Source organism: Eupeodes corollae, chromosome 1 (assembly GCF_945859685.1).
Source record: "Eupeodes corollae chromosome 1, idEupCoro1.1, whole genome shotgun sequence".
Classification (NCBI taxonomy): Eukaryota; Metazoa; Arthropoda; class Insecta; order Diptera; family Syrphidae; genus Eupeodes; species Eupeodes corollae.
Genome location: NC_079147.1, coordinates 50,075,439 through 50,098,233, shown reverse-complemented (window position 1 = coordinate 50,098,233; position 22,795 = coordinate 50,075,439). Strand labels below are relative to the sequence as shown.

The window sequence follows — 22,795 nt, the reverse complement described above, 5'->3', positions numbered from 1 at the left end:
AAAGGACGAAGGACTAAGGACGAAAAAAAGAAAAATTGGATAAAAAAGAAGCATATCTCTCTAATACAACCTTATTGTTTGCTGAAAGTGCTTTTATCGATTGAATTTGATTGATTGTCCTGGCAACACTTGCAGAAAGTTTGTGCTGTACTTTTTTATTTTAGATTTTTATTCAGCTAAAAAGCGTCTTCTTTATTTTTTGTTGTTGGTCTAATGGAAAATGCCTTTACCTCTTGCTAAACTTCACTTCTCCTTACGCCCCCACATCAGTAAAGCGGTATCTTTTAATAATTGGAAAATCAAGAAGAAAATGTAAAGAGAGACATCCTTATAAAATAGGTATACGTACCTACGACAACGAGTGTTAGGAAAAAATAAATTATGAACTTTGTAAATAGCGCTCCTCTGTGCATTTAAAGTGATTGATGTTTCACATAAAAAAGGTCATCATTCAATTTTAAACTGCGTCAGGATTTTGCTTTTACTTTGAAGGCAAGTTTTTCTTTTCTTTGTTTTGTTACTTTTTTGAGGCGCAACATAAAGAAAAAAGCTACTCAACTGCACCACATCGTGTAAATGTCAGATGTGGGAAGTTTATTTTGTTTGGATGTATAGGTAGGTACTCTTCTTGTAATATATAGAGTGATACATATATGAAAAAATGGTTTACGTTAGGGGTGTACATCACATTTGCCATAAGATCTATTATACCTAGGGATAATTAGCATACCGATGAAAATTGGTTCAGACACTAAGGACAAATTTGTTAACAAGTGTCTAAAAGTCCAAACAAATCTCAAGTGAGCATAAAAATCATACAGAGTTTTTTTTTGTTTTGAAAAAAATGTCCGTGGACAATGATGCATATACTCAATTTATTAAGTTTTAATAAAGTCGGTTTCTATACTGGTTCTACCTTGAACTGTCGAGAAATGTCAACATTTTCAATTTGACAAATCGGACCAATTACAATAGCTTCCTGTGGGAAGTTTAAAATAAGTGATAATTTTTTTTAATATTTAAAAAAAAATTACAAAACAAAGTTTAAACTTCTGAAATTTATTAATTTTTATTAAAATTAATTTTAAGTATAAAATTTTAATATTAAATTTAGCTAAAATAAAAGAAAGTTAGTATACGCCCAAGTATACCCTATTCCCTATTTTCTTTATATGAAGTGACCATTATCAACATTAGCAGATCCTTCAATGGAAGTTTGGTTTCTTCATTTATTCAAAATATTAATTGAGGATATACGTAATGATTCTTAAGGGATTCTTAGAAGCTTTTTCTCACTTGTCCTAAATCTATCTATACAAATTTTCGTCAATATGCGAGTAATTAAAAACGCCTATTTTGACTGAAGAGCCACAAGTATCCTTTGCTGAACGACTCAACTAGCGCTGGAAGCGTTTAAAAAGAATATTTTATAACGGATTTAAAAAGACCATTTCGTGACGTTCTAAAATTGACATTCTGGAACTGGCCAGAGCAGAACATTTATGCAGAACCTTTATCACAGTTTCCCTTTCACGTTGGTTTTCACAACTACGACAATGTGTATATTGCGGGATGTCCAGTTTCGCTGCATGCACTCCTATCGGCCAGTGTCCGATAAAAGTTCCATAGAACGGTTTTTGTCATAGGTAGGCCTGTTAAAACTGTGGTTGGATTTTGTTAGAAGAAAATGTATCCTTTCCGGAAGTGAGCTATGAAGGGCCGATCCTTGCGGGACAACTCATTAGCCTGTTTATTTCCATCAATGCCATTGCCCATTATGACCTGAAACCCAAATAAGAGTAACACGGAGGTTGATGTTGAGGCTATATATTGACAATTTTTGACATGTTTTGGCCACATTGATAGAAATAATAACCACTTAGCTGTCAATTCAGACAGCCATGTTTCTATTTTAGTTTAAGTTTGATTAAATATACTTCCTCGATAACTAGCAGCTCAGCTTGAAATCCACTGACAAAATCAGGTAGCCGAAAAGACTAAGAGAAATGAAAGGGCTCGTAGAAAATACCTAACCTAACTCCACACTACACACTTTGGCCTGACAGAAGAAGTTAGTATCGAAATTTTTCGTAACTATTCAATACTAAAAATCCTTTTCATTAGGAAAGATGCGTTACAAATCCTTACTTCCTTACTAAGGTTCAAAGCTGGGGTGCAGTAGTCGGTGTTTGTCGCAAAAATATTGGATGTGGAATCAGTTCCATAATATTGACTAGACTGAAAAGAAAGCTAATTTGTTTTAAGCCAAAAGAAGTTAGACAAATTTGATGGACTTGAAACAACTAAAGGATGTTTGCTTGGACAAAATACAACTAAGAATGAGATTTTGTAAAATATTCTATCAATATCTACATTATCTCGTTTATAGTTGAAGAATGGTGTATACAAAAATATTAAATAAAAGAATTGAAAAAGTATAAACAGCTCGGTCCCAATCTAGCTGTCTCCAGTTTCACACGCAGTTTCACACTTGATGGAGGTTTTTTATCACCTGCGTGGGCCACCTAATTCGCAGTCTTCCAGTCTGGAGCATTGATGTCCATTCGATCCAAATGACCTAGGTACTTAAGTCGTAAGACTTTAATTCTATTAACTAGGTCAGTGTCGCTGTACAGCCCGTACAGTTCGGCGTTATATCTTCTCCTCCATTCTCCATCTAAGCGAACTGGCGCTCTCATCTTTCTTTGACAGGGTTTTGGCCTCAGCGCCATAAATGAGAACCGGGATGATGAGTGTCTTATAGATGGTGATTTAAGAAGCTCGAGAGAGGGCTTTACTACTCAATTGCCTTCTAAGTTCAATAAAGCAGCGATTTGCAAAAGTTGTTCTTTGTTTGATTTCAGCACTGGTGTTGTTTTCTGAGTTAATAGTGGTGGCAGGTAGACAAAGTCCTCAACTACCTCGAAGTTATAGCTGTACATGGTGACTGATTTGAAGTTCCTGTGAGATGTTAAGTGGACTGATATCCCTGTAGTTGCCGCAATTAAAAGGGTCTACTTTCTTATTTATTGGGCACTTTTCACTTTTCCGGGGTCGGTTAGGCAGAATTGTTGACCTGGGTAGCCTAGGTTGAGTGGTTCTATCTCCCTTACAGCGGAATTTCTTTCGCCATCGCCGTTATATAATTTGGAGAAGTGGTCTTTCCATATTCTCAACATAGGTTGCGGTTTTACTACGATGTTCCCCTTATCGTCCTTACAGGCTTCGGTTCGTGGCTGGTATCCTTTTGAGGTTTTTTTACCTTTTAGGTAAAATTTACAAAACTTATTCCTGTTGTGACATTCCTCTTTTTCCTCGATCATGCGCTTCTCATGCTCTATTTTTTCCCATCTAAGAAGCCGGTCTTTCTCTCTACTCTTCTGCTCGTAGAGCTCACAAACAGCTCTGGTCCTTCTGTCAAAATACTGTATCTCATTATTCTGTATCTCAAAATTCTTCATCTAAAAAATTTTGACAGGTCAATTAATGCGGTGCAATTCATTTAATATACTTTGTTTCTATTTATTTAAAGAATTATGAATTATCATAAGTGCTTTTGTTATTGTTCTAAGCATATAAGTACTTTGTTCCAATGAAAAATTTGTATGATGTGTTGTTTGAGAAAGTATTCTGTTTTCAAAATTCTCTATTTCAAAATGCTGTAAATATGCTTAAACATTAAAATTATTTTGATGAAATAAAAGGGATTTTTATTTTTCAAGCCTATTTGCAGAAATTTGAAATAAATGATTTTGAGAACAGAATTTTGAGTTACAATATTTTTAAATGTAGTAATTTGAGATACATTATTTTAAATACAGTATTATAACCCATACAGTTTGTTAACCCCTACAAATGTTATTATCTTCCATTGCTGAAAGTTTGGGAAAAGCGTTGATTATGTTGTCCATGATTTTCACCAGACTCTTGAAATCAGCTAATTTGTGTGTGATGGACTTTTACAAGAAGATCAGAATGGTGCTATTTTTTAAAAAGTTGTTATATATTGTTAATTGAATAGGAAAGCTACCGCTACCTTCTTAACTGGAGTTATAACATTCCCTAACGATTTTAGTCAGCTTACGGAATCGAAGAGTGAGCTTAGATATTAAGATTGTTTTTCCTGAAGCAGAGCAGACAATTTTGTAATTCCACGTATCCCTATGATTCCGACGGACTTGCCATTTCATCTGAAGTTACTACAGTTCCCGGTGGGCTTGGCCTTCGTTATGACCATACAATAGCCATTTAAAGTTTACAAACTTAATTTAAAGTGTTTTTCCATAATAAGCTCTATGTAGCATGTTCGAGTGTAAAAAACCATCATCTGCATTTATTTATGCTTCAAAGAACAAAACCTGAAATAAAGTTTACCAACAGGCTTTATATGATTTTTTCCTGTCAATAGAAATATTTTTTAAATGGATTTAGGTTTTCTAAAGATTTACACGGCTCTGTTTTTTGAATTTGTAATCACAATTTAGTTACATTTGAAGTGTTAAAAAACTAACTTTCTAATTCAAACATTCAGGCAGTCATCGCGAAACAAAGGTTGTAATAATAATAATAAGCTGATTTGATGTTTACCGGGTCAGCTAGTTTCTATATGCAAAAAGTTTCCAATTGGATTTTACTGAAAAATGTAATAATTTATGACAATAATATTTTGCATCTGGAAAAAAAAGTTTGAGTTAAAGTTTCGATTTCGTACCCGAAATATTTTAATTGAAAACCTATTTTAAAGTTTTCAACAATTTTACTAAAGAACTTAGCACTCAATTTTTTAGAGTTCTTTCATCTTGTTCTTGAGATATGGCCAACGTAAAAATATACTTTAAGGCGAATTTGAGGGACTTCAAAATGTGGGCCTTAGAAAAATAAAGAGTGCACCATATATAGTGTTTTCTTTTTTCTGAATTATTGCATTTTGAACTAAGCGACATTAAAGAACAAAAGTTAAATATTTTTTGGTTCGAAAAACCTTCAAGTTACTGTCGAAAGCATCAAAGAGTGATACAATGTGGTGTGATGGCATAACTTAACTATCTTTCTACAAATATAGGACTGGAAGCTTCGTTGAGTCCATGGAATATTTCTTTACTGAAATTCACCCAATATGTATAACCATCGAGCTTTTTTGCACTAAATTCATAATTAGTGTCAACTGGCTGCCCGGAGTTATGTTTTTTTTTTAAGTCAACAGTAAGGACAATCGGGACACAATTAAAGAGTCAAACACCAAACACTTTAATAGGGTCACAAATACTGGCCATCCACTGTAGTTAGTATATGTTTTCTTTTTTTCTTAATTAGAAAAAAAATAGAACTTGAAAGATCAACAATTAATAAAAAACAAATATTTTTAGTTAAAAATAAGAGATAATATATTTTCATCAAGAGTTAATCCAAAATATTTCTTAGATACGTTACTTTGGTTACCTTAACTTCTTCATTTTACTCAATATTTTACATAAATTTAATTGGATTTAATTTGTTGTTTGCATATTTAATTAAGGAAAAATTGAATTCTTAAAAATATTTTCCAACAAAAGATGGGCGAGTAGTCGTTTTGAAAATTCCCTCTTGCAAATAAATGATTCCAAGAAAATGTTAATACATTTACCTCTGCTGCAATAATAATAATAATTATAACAAAAAGGAGGTCGAAGAGAGTTTGTGATTTTCAATTAATATAATAACTGTGAAATCATTCAAAACAATTAGCATTTTAATTATTTATTAATGTGAAACTTTCCATTAAAGTAAGATTCTTACAGGAAGTACCTACCTAACCTATATACCTTTATAATTTGATGGGGGTAGGTAGAAGCATCAAGGCTTGGGGGCAGAGTAGGCAAATCACAAATTCAAAAATATGGTTGGCAGAAGAATGATTTACTTAATCCATAAGAATGAAGTAAGCAAAATTTATCCACCATCACTCTCCACTCAATGAACGTTTACAAGTTCTTGAACTTTTGTTTATTTTATCACAAAATAATTAAAACTACTTAAAGCCTTATTAGAAGATATTACCCAGGTACTCATTAATGAAGTTGGTATAATAACTTTTGTATTAATTTATTTCAAAGGCGGATAAAAATTACTAAATAATGATTGCTCAAGTAGCTAGCTTAAAATTGTTAAGATTTACTTTATTGTAAAATTGATACAAGCGTAGGTAAAAGAAAGCTGTACGCAGTTTGCTTTTAATGTTTGTAAGATATTTTGTAACGTATTTTTTAGAGGTACAAAATTATAAAATGAAAAAAGAGGCTGGGATGCGACCCACACTGATAACTTCCCATCCCGTCTGTCGATTTGTCTTGCTTAAAGGTTTGTCTATATGTACTAGTATCAATTTTACCAAATTTGCGTACTATTTTTTATAGATTTTATTTTTTATGAAAAACGGACTGTTGGATTTGTATATAAAAATCACTGAATATCGAAAACAATATTTTCTGTAAAATAAAATAAGTTCGAAGCCAATATTTTTAATTTTTGAAAAGCTGTTTGAGTCGAAAGTAAATTTTTACCAAGTTTTAGTTTTTTTTTTTAGAGTTTTATTTTTTGTAATAAAACAGTCAATTCAATTTTCTTCAAAATTCTATCGAATGTTGAAAACAATATTTCTTATAAGATAAAATTAGTTTGAAGCCAATATTTTATAGTTTTGAAAAGATATTTGAGTCGAAAAATCAATTTTTACCAACTTTTGTTAATTTTTTTTTTAGGTATTTAATTTTTTGTACAAAAACTATCAATTCGATTTTTCTCAACATTTTTCAGAATGTTTAAAAAAATTATTTTTATCAGATAAATAAGTTTGAAGCCTAAATTTCAAGTTTTTGAAAAGATATTTGAATCAATATTCAATTTTTACCAACTTTGAGTAATGTTTTTTTTTAGATTCTTATTTTTTATAAAAAAACTTTCAATTCGATTTTTCTCAAAATTTTATCAGATGTCAAAAACATTATTCTTCGTTGCACAAAATTGTTTTGGAGATGAAATCATATTTAAGTCGTAAAGTAAGTAATATTTATTTGGTATTACGTCACATCAGACATTTATCTTTTTTTTCAAAAATCCCTAAAGCTTTAAAGACAAACATTTTTCCTTCTATTTATGATTATAACTACATATCTTTTTTGTTAGTTTTTACTGACTTTTAATTTCAAACTGGTGATACATTCGACGTAAATTACTTCTAAATTCAGCTTTATGTCTGTCTTTTATTATAAAGTATAATAAACTTGTTTCCTTTTGTCATATCAACAAAACAAATTAAGTAAATATGTACCTATGATACTTGGAAAATTAAAGACTTTAAAAATATAAAACATACCTACAAGTTATTATAATAACAAATGCATAATGACAAAGCCGCTCATAAACTTTACGATCGTAAGGAGTACAAAATATAAATAAAAATAAATACTCATCACATTTTTACAGTCTTCAGAAAAAATTAAAGTAGTGCGCTCCCATACTTTCAGCTTTTTCTTGGTATACAAGTAGCTCAGGGATTTTATGATATTGTAAGTACATGTTTTTAATGCAAAAGATTATGTTTTGGTTTTGGTATAGGCAGTATCGTAAATTTTAACATAATGTGCGATGAGATCCTACTACAAGGACGAAATTCATTTTGAGGTTTAAATTTCATGCTGTTCGTACATATACATACATATGTTTCGAGTGAACAAAATTGGGAAAATTGGGTTTTTTATTTAGCATTGGAAATTATTGAAATCCGTTTGATTTGTCGAGTTAAAAATGTTGACATTTTTTAATGTAGGAACTTAAAGGGACATACGTTTTCTTTCAAACATATTTTATAGAATATGAAATATCAATGTTAACATACATATGTATATAATTTATTAAGAAAAATTCAATTGACACTTTTTTTTAATTATAAATTTACAAAAATAAAAATGTTCAAAATAATGGTTTCGAGAAGATAAAATTAGTTTAAGGAGAGAGTAGTTCTTGGAAGCATTTAGTAGTATTTGTTTAGGCTTGTTTTATTTGTACAAAAGAGGCTGGGATGTGACCCACACTCATAACATCCCATCCCGTCTGTTGATTTGACTTAAAAGTTTGTCTATATGTACTCGTATCAACTTTTACCTAATTTTTTCTAATTTAATTTTCTAATTTTTTCTGTGAAATAAAATAAGTTTTAAGCCAATATTTTTAATTTTTGAAAAGCAATTTGAGTCGAAAGTTAATTGTTACCAAGCTTTAGTAGAGGAAGTGCTGCAAATATGGCCCCCCTTTTGTTTTCTTGAAATAATTCACAAAGTCGTACCTTTGTTGCAAGTTTACATTTTTCAGCAGCAGCCTTACCCTACTGGAAGAAAAAAAAACAACATGTTTTTGGTAAAAAAAAATATTTTTTATTAAAAAGGAAAATAACAGAGTTTTCCCAAAACTGTAGGTAAAATGTCCCCTGGGGGCCATATTAAAAACAAATAGCTTCAACTACAAAAATCGCAAGTGAATTGGTCTCCTTCAGCACCAGCGCAATCGTAATGTGGCCATTTCCTGCAGACCTCACACATTATCCATGTTTCCCCTCTCTGATCTTCAGAAAACTTAATGTCGCAAAAAATGCAAGTTGCATCTTCCCCATTGCCTTGAAAACTGAAATCTGAATCGGAATCTTGGGCTAAATTGGAAACCCAACTTTCATCAGTTTCCTCATCTATTTGTGTCGCCGAAAAACCACGTCTACGTCCGGCACCATTACCACGTCCGGCACCATTACCACGTCCACGCCCCAAACCAATACCACGTCCACGGAGAAGACTCTGTCCACTTTCTTGCACTCGATGGCTTCCACGACCCCGTCCTGGTATTTTTTGGATCGACTCCAAAAGACAGTTCTTGTGGGGAGAAACTGTTAAAAGACTTGGTTTTGAAGCTTTTCTTCCTCGATCTCTTTGTTTTAGGTGCTTGTATAGGGGAAATGTGGTGGGGTAATATGGCATTTGATGGACCTGGTTATGAGTCAAATGATCGACATAGTTGTAAGCCAGCTGGTGAGGATGGCTCTGTTGATGTATTAGGCTCGTGGGTATCAGCAGTTATATGTCCTCGTACCTCAGGTGTGATTGTGACTGCTGTTTTGCCTGGTTGTGCTTGGGACGATACTTCATATTCCGTGTCACCATTGATATGGGGCACAGCTGAAGGATGCTCTGTTAAAATCGCTGCTTGCTCTTCAGCAGCGAAATCCAAGTCTGAAAAAATGTTTCTGTTATAACGATAGATACCAGTGGCCTTGAAACCGTTAACGGCTATCTGTCCAGTTGTGCACCGCAGATATGCCTTCCCAAAAAGTTCGGAGATATCTGTAGGCTTAAGGGTTTCAGTCGAATGCAACAAAAATTGTCTGATCTCTTCACTGTAATAAGTCTTAAGAGCTCCCATAAATGTTTTGTCCTAGGGTTGTAATTTATGTGTGGTGTGAGGGGGCAAGCTAATAATGGCGACATAATTTTCACGAGCCAGCTCCAAAACATCAAAAATTCCGCGTGTGGGTATAGTGTCTGTTGTGTTCATAAATAATAGACATCCCTGATTGTAATCTTTCGTTAAATCACTTAGCGCATATCCTGTGTGGTGAATTTATCTTAAAATTTAGGTTAAGACTTAGTGTTAAGTCAGTCGTAATAAAGAGTGCAATCAGTAAAGATAAAGCGTGTTTTATTTCTTTCCGTAAATATAATAAATGGCGACGAGGATAAAAGAAAATTTATAAATTTCTTAAAAAGTTAAAATTTTACAACTTGCACAACATACATTTAAAATTAAAATAAATTACGATTCATCGAATAAATTTCGATTACTATTCAAGCAATTGGTCAATTGTGATTTTAAAAAGCCTGTAGATGACAGAAGATAAAAAGGTTAAGGATATAAAACCTGAAAAAATAATGTCTTACGTAGGAAGTATAAGTGAATTCGTGCCCGGAGAAGACTTCGATGCTTATAAAGATCGGGTACAGCAATATTTCATTGCAAATGAAATTGCATCAGAGCGACAAACACCCGTGTTCATCACCCTCGTGGGCTGTGAGGTGTACAAAGTCTTGAAGTCCATGACTGCACCTGCCTTACCGAGCACAAAATCGTTTGATGTTTTAATACGCTTATTGGAGCAACACTACGCTCCAAAGTTTAATAAAAAAGCGGAGCGCTTCAAATTTCAAAGGGCTAAGCAGGAAGAAGGAGAATCAGTCAGCGATTTTATTATAAAACTTCGAAACCTGGCTGAAACCTGTAAGTTCGGTGATTTTATTATGGATTCAGTAGTCGATGCAGGAAAATTAAAAAACCTTGCTTTGGAAGATGCTCTGACAGACAAATTCATCGTGGGGCTACGAAATGAGAAAATCCAACAAGTTCTGCTCGCAGACGAAACAACATCATTCGAAAAAAGTTGTGAGAGAGCTCTGACGATGGAAATGTCACAGAAAGAACAGCGATCGATGCAGCCGGCAGAAAAATATGTAAACGCGATTAAGCACAGATCATCGAAAAATATTGAAGCACGTGTTCGCAGCCGAAGTAATGATTCTGGTAAAAGCCAGATAACGAGGAATTGTACGCACTGTGGAAAGTTTCATCATGATAAAGACTGTCCAGTTAAGTATTTATCGTGTTTCAAGTGTGGCAAAAAAGGCCACATGTCAAATATATGTTTTTTTAATAAGAACGATCACAAAATATCGAGACGACGACGTCAATTTAAGCCAGTGCATAGTATACATGCGATCCGTGGAGAAGATGCTGCAGAGTTGGTGGTCAAGGTGGAAGGTGTGTTGCTGAGAATGGAGCTGGATACAGGAGCAAGTGTTTCATTAATAAATTCTAGAGATTATAGAGCTAACTTTATTCATTTAAAATTAAAAAATTGTAATATCGATTTAAGTACTATTTCAGGTCACAAGTTGTCAGTTTTAGGAAAAGTTGTTGTTGCTGTGGAGTTTGCTGGTGTAACAAGAGAGCTGGAGTTGATTGTGGTGGACGGCGCATATTTTAAGCCATTATTTGGAAGAACCTGGTTTTCGTCATTGTATCCAGATTGGAAATCCAAAATTGCACTTGATAAAGGGTTTGTCAACGTAGTTAATATGGCGCACAATGATACTGTAAGTAATAAAATTGTAGAGTGTTATCCAAATGTAGTTTCTAATGACCCAAACCAGATGATTGTTGGATATAAGGCAGAGATTCATTTAAATGAATGTAAACCAATCTTCCACAAAGCGTACACTGTTCCGTTTCGTTTGAAAGACGCTGTGTCCAAAGAAATAGATAGATTGGTTCAGGAAAAAGTTTTAATACCAATAAAGCACAGCAAATGGGCATCCCCAGTAGTGTGCGTCCCAAAACCTGATGGTAGCGTTGGGCTTTGCATAGATTGCAAGGTCACAATTAATAAGCATTTAAAAACGCAGCATTGTGCTTTTGCAAATATAGAGGACATTTTTGGTAGCCTTTCAAACTGCGCATTTTTTAGTGTCTTAGATTTAGCTGGTGCTTACCAGCAGTTAGAACTCACAGAAGATTCAAGAGAGCTCCTTACTATAAACACAATGAAGGGTTTATTTCAATTCATGCGTTTAAGTTATGGTGTTGCCTGCGCACCAGCAATTTTTCAATCAACCATTGATCAAATTATATTAGGTATTGAAAACGTCTTCGCATACGTTGACGATATAATTATAGGAGGGAAAACCTTAGAAGATTGTCAACAAAAACTGTATTTAGTTTTGGATAGATTGAACAAACATAAAGTTAAAATTAATCTGCGAAAATGTAAATTTCTACAAACCTCAGTTGAGTATTTAGGGCATGTTTTAAGTCATAATATAGTAAAGCCTAATCCGAAAAAAGTCGATGCCATAAAAAATGCGCCAGCACCTAAGAATTTGAAAGAACTTCAGTCGTACTTAGGATTAATTAATTATTATAGGAGGTTTATTCCTAATTTATCGACTGAATTGAAATTGATGTATAAGTTACTACAAAAAAAGAATCCTTTTAAGTGGACTCAAGATTGTGATAAGGAATTTGAAAATTCCAAAAAATTAATTATAAACAATAATGTTTTAACTCTTTTTGATCCCCTTAAACCAATAATAGTTTCTACAGATGCAAGTCCATATGGCGTAGGAGCAGTACTTGCGCATTTAATAGACGGTGTTCAGAAACCCGTTTTTTTCGCTAGCAGCACTTTATCAGATGCTGAAAGAGGTTATTCGCAACTTCACCGCGAAGCCTTGGGGGTCATGTTTGCTGTAAAAAAGTTTTTTAAATATCTCTATGGAAAAGAGTTTACGATTCAGACTGACAATCAAGCATTAAAGGAGATTTTTAACCCTAATAAATGTACAACAGCCGTTGCAGCGGCACGGTTACAAAGATGGGCAGTAACATTGTCCATGTATCAATATAAAATAGTTCATCGCCCTGCAAAATATTTAGCAAATGTTGATGCTTTATCAAGGTTGCCAGTAAGCGAGTCTACAAATATTGAATCAATTAATATAAATTTAATTAACTGTATAAATAAGGTGCCTATAGATTTAAAAAAAGTTGAAGTACAGACTAAGAAAAGCCCTATACTTCGTAAAGTGTTCAATTTTGTAAAAAATGGTTGGCCAAAAGAAGTTGATAACGAGCTTAAACTTTATCATAAATTTAGAAATTTCCTTAGCATCGAGAATGGATGTATTTTTTATAATGATAGAGTATTAATTCCAAATGATTTACAAATGCATGTTTTAGAATTGTTGCATGAAAACCATGATGGTATAGTTTTAATGAAAAAAGCAGCTAGGTCATATTTATGGTGGCCAAAGTTGGACATATCAATTAAGGACTTTATTGAATCTTGTGAAGAATGTCAAGCTACTAGAAACGTTCCAAGAGAAATTGTTAAAACAAAATGGCCTAGTACTATGTATCCGTTTCAAAGAATCCATTTAGATTTCTTTTACTTTCAAAGTAAAACGTTTCTTATTTTAATAGATTCATACAGCAAGTATCTTGACGTTGTACAGATGAGTTCAACGAATGCTAAAGCCTAATACAAAAATTAAACTCAATTTTTTCGGTGTTTGGTTTACCTGCAACCATAGTTACGGACAATGGTCCGCCCTTTGCTTCTTGGGAATTTAAACAATTTTGTAACAAAAACAAAATTGAATTACTTCACAGTCCTGCATACCATCCGCAGTCAAATGCTTTGGCCGAAAGGCATGTCCAGATTGTTAAAAATAATTTAAAAAAACATATGTTGTGTTATAAACAAAATGTAGATTTGCGCGAACATATTACCAAATTTTTGATGCATCACCGAAACACTCCGAACTCTGTTACAACAGCATCTCCATCAGAAATGTTATTTTCATTTAAGCCTAAAGTTTTACTTGATTTAATTAATAATAAAAAACAGGTTTCATTTAATTTAAAACATAATTCTAAAGCAAATTTTGTATATAAAAAAGAAAAAAATATAGAAAATCAAAGCTATTATAAATTACCTTCATATAAAGTGGGGGAGAGTTGTATGTACAGAAACCATATTAAAAATTATAAAAAATGGATTAATTGTATTATTATTAAGAAAATAACTTGTATTCGATACATAATAAGAATTGGAAATCAAACTAAAATTGTACATGTCAATCAATTAAGAAAACTGAATTTAAAACCTAATTATAATTATATGCATTCTAAAATTCCTAAAAATACAATTGAAGATAAAATAAAAGTAAAAGACACAAATTGTAAAGATAAACAAGTAGAAACTATTCAAAGAAAAAAGAAATTAAGAAACAAATTTGAAATATTAGATGGTGTAAGAAGAAGTGGTAGACTTCAATCAAAAAATAAAACTTATTATAAGTATAAACAATACAAATGAATTCAATACATTTAATTTATTTTGAATTTCCTGAAAAAAAAAAAATAATAATGTATTTAATTTAGTTTCAATACAAGAGAATGAATTTTATTTGAATTTTTTGTAACTATGTTAAAACTAAATTAATCTTAATTTTTGAATTACTTTTGAATATAGTAGATAATGTTTAAACCTTTTAGGTTTTAAAATAAGCAGAGGAGGATGTTGTGTTCATAAATAATAGACATCCCTGATTGTAATCTTTCGTTAAATCACTTAGCGCATATCCTGTGTGGTGAATTTATCTTAAAATTTAGGTTAAGACTTAGTGTTAAGTCAGTCGTAATAAAGAGTGCAATCAGTAAAGATAAAGCGTGTTTTATTTCTTTCCGTAAATATAATAGTGTCCATCGAGAATTAAAAGCACGGGTGATTCTACGGTTGGCTTTGTTTTCTCCAGGGAGTGCTTGAACAATTCTGTGAATAATTCTGATTTTATCCTTCCAGATGGATGAACAACAAGATTTTTTGATATCTCAAAGTTTTGAAAAGATATTTGAGTCGAAAATCATTTTTTACCAACTTTTATACATTTTTTTTACGTTTTTATTTTTTGTAAAAAAAAACTGTCAATTATATTATTCTCAAAATTTGTCCTAATGTTGAAAACAATATTTTTTATAAGTAAAAATTAGTGAAAAGCTATTATCTCAAAGTTTTTTAAAGATATTTGAGTCGAAAATCATTTTTTACCAACTTTTGTTAATTTTTTTCGGTTTTTAATTTTTTGTAAAAAACTGTCAATTCGATTTTTCTCAACATTTTTTAGAATTTTGAAAACAATATTTCTTCTAAGATAAAATAAGTTTGAAGCCTAAATTTCAAGTTTTTGAAAGGATATTTGAATCGATATTCAATTTTTACCAACTTTGAGTAATGTTTTTCTTAGATTTGTATTTTTTATAAAAAAAAACTGTCATTTCGATTTTTCTCAAAATTTTATCAGATGTCAAAAACATTATTCTTCGTTGCACAAAATTGTTTTGGAGATGAAATCATATAATATAAGTCGTAAAATTTTGGAGGTGACAAATTTTGATTTTATCAATTTTTTTATTTATAAAAAAAAACCGTTCAATGAATTTTTTTCAAAAAATATATTTCTTTGATATCACGTTACAGTTTATTATATAAAATTTAATTCAAGTCTCTAACGTTTTTGGTTCGTAAGATATTTAGGGTTAACCAAAATGTTTACCTTTTTTCAAACTGCTATGGTAAAAAAACCATTCACGCAATTTTCTTGAGAGCCCTTTCTGCATCTTTCTGCCTTATTATCTGTATAGGTAACAAAATTTATTTGAAATCGACATCTCTTCTGTTCCTTGAGCTATGGACGACGAAAAAAACGTCGCGAACGAACGGACGTACGAACGTCCTTACACACGCACGCACAGACATCTTTCTAAAAATCTTATATTTCGACTCTAGGGACCTTGAAACGTCGAGAAATGTCAAAATTTTCAATTTGACAAATCGGACACATTACAATAACTTCCTATGGTATGTTAATAAATTAGAAATTTACGCTTAATTGAAGCTAAATTCAATAGTTTCATTAAATATTAACAAAAAAGCACACCAGTAATAATCAGACTGATATATTGGTAGATAACATGCAAACAGGGACCTGATTGCGAAAGCATGAATGATTTTTAAAAAATCTTAATAAAATAAGTGGGAATAAGTATGTTGATGATGAATATAGAGTATATTGACAAAAAAACTCTATTCCTGGCTTTCAATTTTAAGGACCAGGGGGTTTCACCACCTCTCCCCCTCTTGATTGGACCGATCACAGATCCTTCTTTTCTAGATACAATCAAAATTATTTTAAAATCTTAATAAGTTTCTGAAAAGTCAGATTAACTAAGAAGTTTTACTTGAATATGTTTGAAGTTTTGAGAAAACCTTGCAAGTGACACTTTCATAGTATTAAAAAATATATTTGGGACTAAATTTTCAGTGCTGATTCCTAATCCAAGTTGATCAAGTTTTATATACTCAAGACATAATAGAATTGTTTAAACAACAGATTCATTACAAGAGCAAAACTTACTATCAAACTGTTTTGCCTTTTTCTGTTGAAAACCGTTTTAACATAAATGATTTAGCGTTTCTTTAAAGAATAATTTGAGTAACGTGAACTCAACAACTTATGAAGATTTTTGAATATTATGTGAAATTCTTTAAATATTTAACAGAAAACTGAAGAAATCGATTATAGATATTGACTGTAGATAAGATAGATAACATAGTGATTTTATAATTGGATTTGAATTAAGCCCCACAAAACCAATTGGAAAAGTGAAATTTGATTACCAGGAATAAAACCTTGTTGAACAGTTACATACCTGCTTGGGAGTCAGAGTTGTGAAACAAATAAAACATCGAAATTAATATTCTTACTTCATAGTCGAATATTAGTTTTTTTAATTACTTATTCAATATAAAACTCTGCAGATTTAAGATCCTACATTAATACATATTTACATATTATCCTGCTCTTTTGAGTCCATAATCAAAATGGAAAAACAAAAAATTGTTTTTTTAAACCTATGTTTTTGTAAATTGTATGTTTCTAACTTTGTTTTTGAATATTTAAGTCTTTGGATTTTTGAATTAAGTAGTTCTTTTAATTAGTTGATATAAAACAATTTTTTAGGTTTTTAATAGAAGTTTTACTTTTTGAAAATTATCCTAAAAGGTATTATATTTTTCACTTATAAACCTAAAAACTGACACACTCATATTTATTATTTTTTTTAAAGAATTAGATATCACCAAACCAAATTTAATGACTTGGTGAAATTAGCATTTTCTGTTAATGGATTTAATCATCAAAAAGATTTCACTTTCGAAAACTGTTTCTTCTATGAATACATAACTACTACTACTAATTCAACAAAAATACACGTTTTGAATCACTTTTCAAAGAGTTATCAGTGCATTTTCCTACTTATCATATTTATTTAAAACAACACTTTATTTAGTTACATAGAAAAGAATAAAACAAACTCCGAATAGACCCAAAGTTACGTTAATTATACCAAAAACATGAAAAAGGTTCATTCCCTAATTTTCTTGCTCTGTCTCTGCCTCTGTATATTGAGTTGAAAGCATTTTTCCTCAAAGGATATTATTATGCAACTTATAAACTAAAATGTTAATAGACCCAATTTTTGTACAAGTAGGTTCATGTATAACTTTATACCTCGTTTTATATATATGTAGTTAAAAAACAAAGGCAAAAGTTTAGCACTTTTCATTCTACTCCAGATTCTTACAATTAAAAACGTTTTTAATTTCGAAATTTCTCTTAATTTTCACTTTTTTCTTTTTATCCCTTTACAGAATTTTCCAAAATCTACACAGAAAAAAAAGGAACACGAATAATTTCAAAGTGACACATGAAACTGGTTCATAAAATGTCTTCCAGCGACAAGTAAGGCAGAGAGCTTTCATATCTTCATTATTTAATCAAAAGTGCACAATAACTTTGACACTGTCTGTGCTCATTTCGTTTTCGTGTCTTTTTTTTGTTGGTCCTGCACTTGAAGACTTCTTATTCAAAAAAAACGAAACGAGAAATATTTAAAATAAAAAGAAGGAAGAGGCAAAAACCACAACCACCACAAACACGAGGACGACGAGTACGACGCGGCGTCAACGTCATCTAAAATGTCGACGTTTGAAAATTGTCGACCCTTTTTTCCTAGGACATCATTATTTTCATCGTGCCTCGTCTCTAGCTTCAGCTTCAGTTCCATCTGCAGCTCCACGTATGAATGAACGATCTTTGCGCATTCAGGAAGAAAGGTCCTCCCGTTCGAGTGTGTCTGTCTAGAAAAATAATACAAACAAAAAAGCAGGAGACATATCAGAACCCCGCAGGCAGATTCAGAGCTAAATTTTGTCATCACACTTAGATACACCGAGTTCATATAGAAGTTGCAGCAGAAACTATATTCCTCGTTTTTTTTTAACTATTCATACGTTGTTGGTACCTACCTAGCTAAAAGAAAAACCGTTAAAGCGCTGTACACGTTATCAACACCGGAAAGTGGTTCTTTTTCCAAATTCATAAATACAGAAATATCCTTTCAAGAATTCAAATGCATCAGGTATGCCACAGAGCCACAAAATAAAGCTCTCAGTCGCAACAATCTGGTGAAAACATTGCCTGCCTTATAAAGTGGATTACAGCAGCTCATAAGGACATTCAGGATTTCAAGTTAAACGAAGCGTCGAATTCGTTCTTTATGCTTCTCAAGTAAAAAGAACCAACATAAAAACATACACCGAGCAGAATAGAACATTCATAGATACTCGTATAAGCTGCGTGGCACGTTTCTGATTTACAAAAAAGTGTTAAGGATAAAACATACATCTTTAGGAGGTGTTTTTATTTTATTTTTTAGTCCTCACACTCCTTGGGGCTCAGAGACTCAGACTGAACACTGAACCTCAACCCTCAAGCGTCATGGTGAAGTAAAAGAAAAATAATATGAGTGAAGAAAAAATTAAGATGTGTCTAAGTGCACGTGGATGAGTGATTCGTGCGTACGTACCTATTTGTACTTTTTTCTTATTATTTGTTGCTGAAATTTGTCTGTCGAGGAAATTATCCCGTCAAAAGGATATTTTTATCACACCACAGCAGCTCGCAACCCGAAACCCAGTTACAGCAACAACAACAATAACATCATCATCTAAGGAACATCCATAATAATGTAAAATCGGCGGAAGGAAGTCGTAATTTTTCGTACACAGATTTCCTTTTGCACTGACGACGACGACGACGACGAACGAACGCACATCGAACGAGAGTATAAAGGATTTTGGTCGGGAATAGGGAGTCCTGTGCGCTCCTTGCTTCGTTTTTCTTTTTGTTGGGTGTTGTTTAAATTTTTGTTTGTGTTTTGTAAATGTGTATATTTTGTGGGTAGACGCAATTTTTCAATTGGCAGTACAAAAGGATTATGCCCTTAAAATGAATTTATCCTTCGATACACGGATCATTCTACTCATCTACAGTTTGCTTCAAGGTAAGTGATACCACACACACATATTTATACTTTCTCGTAAATATTCATGTTGGTACCAGGTACCTTCATAATTTTTAAAAGAATTCCTGCAAATATAATTTCGTTAGGATAATTTCACACATTTTCCCTAGATTTTACTTACATTATATTCATACCCCATATTCATACTGATTCTAACCATGATACTGATCTGCCTTTTTGGAAACAATTTTTAAAAATAGACGTTTTCGTATGAATTTCCATGTACCATATTTGTTGAGGAGGGATTTTGCCCGGAAGGTTAACGTTGTTGGCATATGTACTTTGTGTGTTAAAAAAGTCTTAGGTTTGGAGGTATATCGTGTATCGTATCGTGTCAAATTTTATTTATGGTACAAAATATTTTCAATCAAAAATAATTGAATTAAAGAATTATAGGCTGAAAATCTGTTGCGGAAAAACAACAAAATATTTTAAATTGATGTTTTTGGGGGCGATAGCTTTCTTATGTACATGGAATGTAAACATTGGCTTACCTGTGACTTATATGTATGCAAGTCGTATTTGGGATTTGTGGGCCATTATTTTTAAAAAGGATTATTTTGAAAAGGAATTAAATACCTACCAATTAAGATCTTAAAAAAAATTATATCGAAAAAAAAATGCCTGTTTGTTTTTTTTTTTCAAATTTTTCAAAAGCGGTTTTATTAAAAATTGTTTAAATTCCTCAAAGAAATGTTTCATAGCTTTCATTTCCAATTGATTAAATTTTGTCGATCATTTGTTCAAATTATGTTTCTTTAAATCCAACTTTTTATAATGCTGCTCTCCGAAATTCCAATTTTTAAATGTTAAAACAAATAGTTTTGATGGAGAGGATAAATAAAATAAAAAACAAATAAATTAAGAAATTATTTGAATGCATTTCATTGTATAAGATAGGAAAATAAGAAAATGGTATTCAATTTGACAAGTTTAAAATAAAATGCACGAACTTGCTCATATGTCGAAAGACAGTCTGTTTGAAAATATCATCTGTATTTTACAGTTAAAAAATGGTTGCAAAAAAATTTTTTTTTTTTTAAATTATGTTATTATTTGTTTTCTCAAAAAAACTTTAATTTTTCAAAACTAGTATTCGAAAGTCGTTTTTTCAACTTTTTTTTAATATGCAGTTATTTAGAGCTTATTAATATGCAAACATTTTACATTTCAAACCTTTTTTTAACTTCCCATAGGAAGTTATTGTAATGGGTCCGATTTGTCAAATTGAAAATTTTGACATTTCTCGACTTTTCAAGGTCCTTAGAGTCGAAATAAAAGATTTTTGGAAAGATGTCTGTGCGTGCGTGTGAACGTACGTTAGTTCGTCCGTAAGACCGTACGTTCGCGACGTTTTTTTCGTCGTCCATAGGTCAAGAACCAAAAGAGATTTCAAATAAATTTTGTTATACAGATAATAAGGCAAAAAGATGCAGAAAGGGATTTCAAGAAAATTGCGTGGGTGAGTTTTTTACCATAGCAGTTTGAAAAGAAGGTGAAAAATGGTTAACCCTAAAAATCTTACGAACCAAAAATGCTAGAGACTTGAATTAAATTTTATATAATATATTTTAACGTGATTTAAAAGAAGAGAAAAATCGAATTTACAATTTTTTTACAAAAATTAAAAACCTAAAAAAAATTAATAAAAGTTGGTAAAAATTTATTTTCGACTCAAATATCTTTTACAAACTTTGAGGTATTGACTTTAATTTACTTTTATCTTTCAAAAAATATTGTTGTTAACATTCAGTAAAATTTTGAAAAAAATCGAAGTGACATTTTAAAAAAAAAAATTAAAAACAGAAAAAAATTAACAAAAGTTGGTAAAAAATGATTTTCAACTCAAATATCTTTTCAAAAATTTAAGATAATAGCTTCTAACTATTGTTTAATTATAAGAAATATTGTTTTCAACTAAAGGACAAATTTTGATAAAATCAAATGTACAGTTTTCTTACAAAAAATAAAAACCTAAAAATAAATGTATAAAAGTTGGTAAAAATTGATTTACGACCCAAAAATCTTTTGAAAATTTTGAAATATTGGTAATTTTATTTTAAAACCCAACAGTCCTTTTTTTATAAAAAATAAAATCTACATAAAATAGTACGCAAATTTCGTAAAAGTTGGTAAGAGTACATATAGACAAACTTTTAAGCAAGACAAATCGACAGACGGGATGGGAAGTTATCAGTGTGGGTCGAATCCCAGTATCTTTTTTTCTTTGATTTTGTTCTTTAAAACCGGACATTTATAGCATTGTTGAGTCCACTGAAAAGGTTTTCTTACAATTGAAAGTTTTTTAAAAAAAACTCCGTTTCACCAACGGGGTATTACGAGCTACTAAATCTATTTTTTTTTACAAAATTCTTGTTTTTCTGCTATTTTCTTAAATTTTTAGGAAAATTTATTACAAGAAAAACGTCTATATCACCAAATCTTTAAGAATGATATGTTTCGTGATAATAGTCCTTTGAAGCTTTTGTAAAGCTTGATTTGACAATTTATTTAACTTGTTTTAAAAAAGAAATAAGTTAAACTTGTAGTCTTTATAATTTTGTATTTTTATCAAGAAACATATTCAAAGTTTACTGATCGTTGGTTGAGGGCATACATTTTGGAATAGATTATATATCTGTTGGAAGTTTTGTATCCGGAAAACATTTACTATACCGATGAAAATTCCGCATTACAATTTATAAAATTGAAGAAAAAATCAGAAACTAGTGTTGGAATCCACCAAGATAAAGAAATTCTTAGAAAAGGTACAAAAAAAGTTTTATCACTAAGATGTGGTCACACATGCAAAATTTCAGAAAAAAGAACAAATTAATGAAAATCAAAACTTTTTACATATTTTCTTATAGCAATCAATTATAAGATTTGTGTTTAGATTAATTATGACTTTGTCCTTTGTTTGTAGTAACCGTGGCATGATGGTTAGTGCGATGGACTCAGAAATTGACCAACATTTACAACAGATGGACGAAACAATAAAACGAACGATAGAACGGACAATACCAAAGTACAAAGAACGGGACCAAATGGACGCTTACAGAAACGCGACCATTGACGCACTGCGAAAGCACAAGAGTGCAGGCTTACTGACAAGACTCAAAAACTTGTACAGACGACTGACAGACCCACAAGACTTGGAGGTTAGGACACTGAAGTAGTCAATAAAAAATGTCAATCTGTTGATTAAGGAGAACTACAGGCTATCAATTAACAAGTACTGGGACCGCAAGATCCGGTCAGTTAATTCGAGTGTCCCTAGTATGTTCCCCAAAATCAACAAGATATTCAGGAAAAAAAAAACGATAATGACCTTCCGAGTCTTTAACTCAAAAGAACTGAAGAGAACAGGGACTTACTCATGACAGCGCAAATAGATCTAGAGGAAGCCATCTTTGACGATGACTTTTACATAATTGAAGATCCGAAGGAAAAAGTAAAGGCGGTGGGAGCTGCTTTCCAGCAAGTGTGCAAGGTGAATGTAAGCATTCGCCCCAACCACGACCTGAAAAACAGAGCCCTACTTAATCACTTTTACCTTCGAAATAAAATGACACAATGGCGATCTGAGAACCGCGGTTTCATGCGGTTCAATGACGATTCCTTGGCAAAAACCATAATCGCCGAGCAAATGGGACCAAGTGCATTGTAAGTGACGAAGGTTGAGCTTCAGCCCATCTTCAATTCAATAAAAAACAAAAAGTCAGCAGGCGTCGAT

At 31.6% G+C, this 22,795-nt stretch overlaps 1 protein-coding gene across 1 annotated transcript in view; it reads left to right on the top strand.

Moving 5' to 3' along the window:
- The window catches only part of LOC129938486 (uncharacterized), a 267,736-nt gene that overhangs the window by 64,575 nt on the left and 180,366 nt on the right, over positions 1 to 22,795 (top strand). The window contains exon 2 of the mRNA XM_056046092.1: positions 17,345 to 19,038. Coding sequence (XP_055902067.1) covers positions 18,984 to 19,038 — 55 coding nt within the window. The 5' untranslated portion in view covers positions 17,345 to 18,983. The remainder of the gene's footprint in view (positions 1 to 17,344; positions 19,039 to 22,795) is intronic.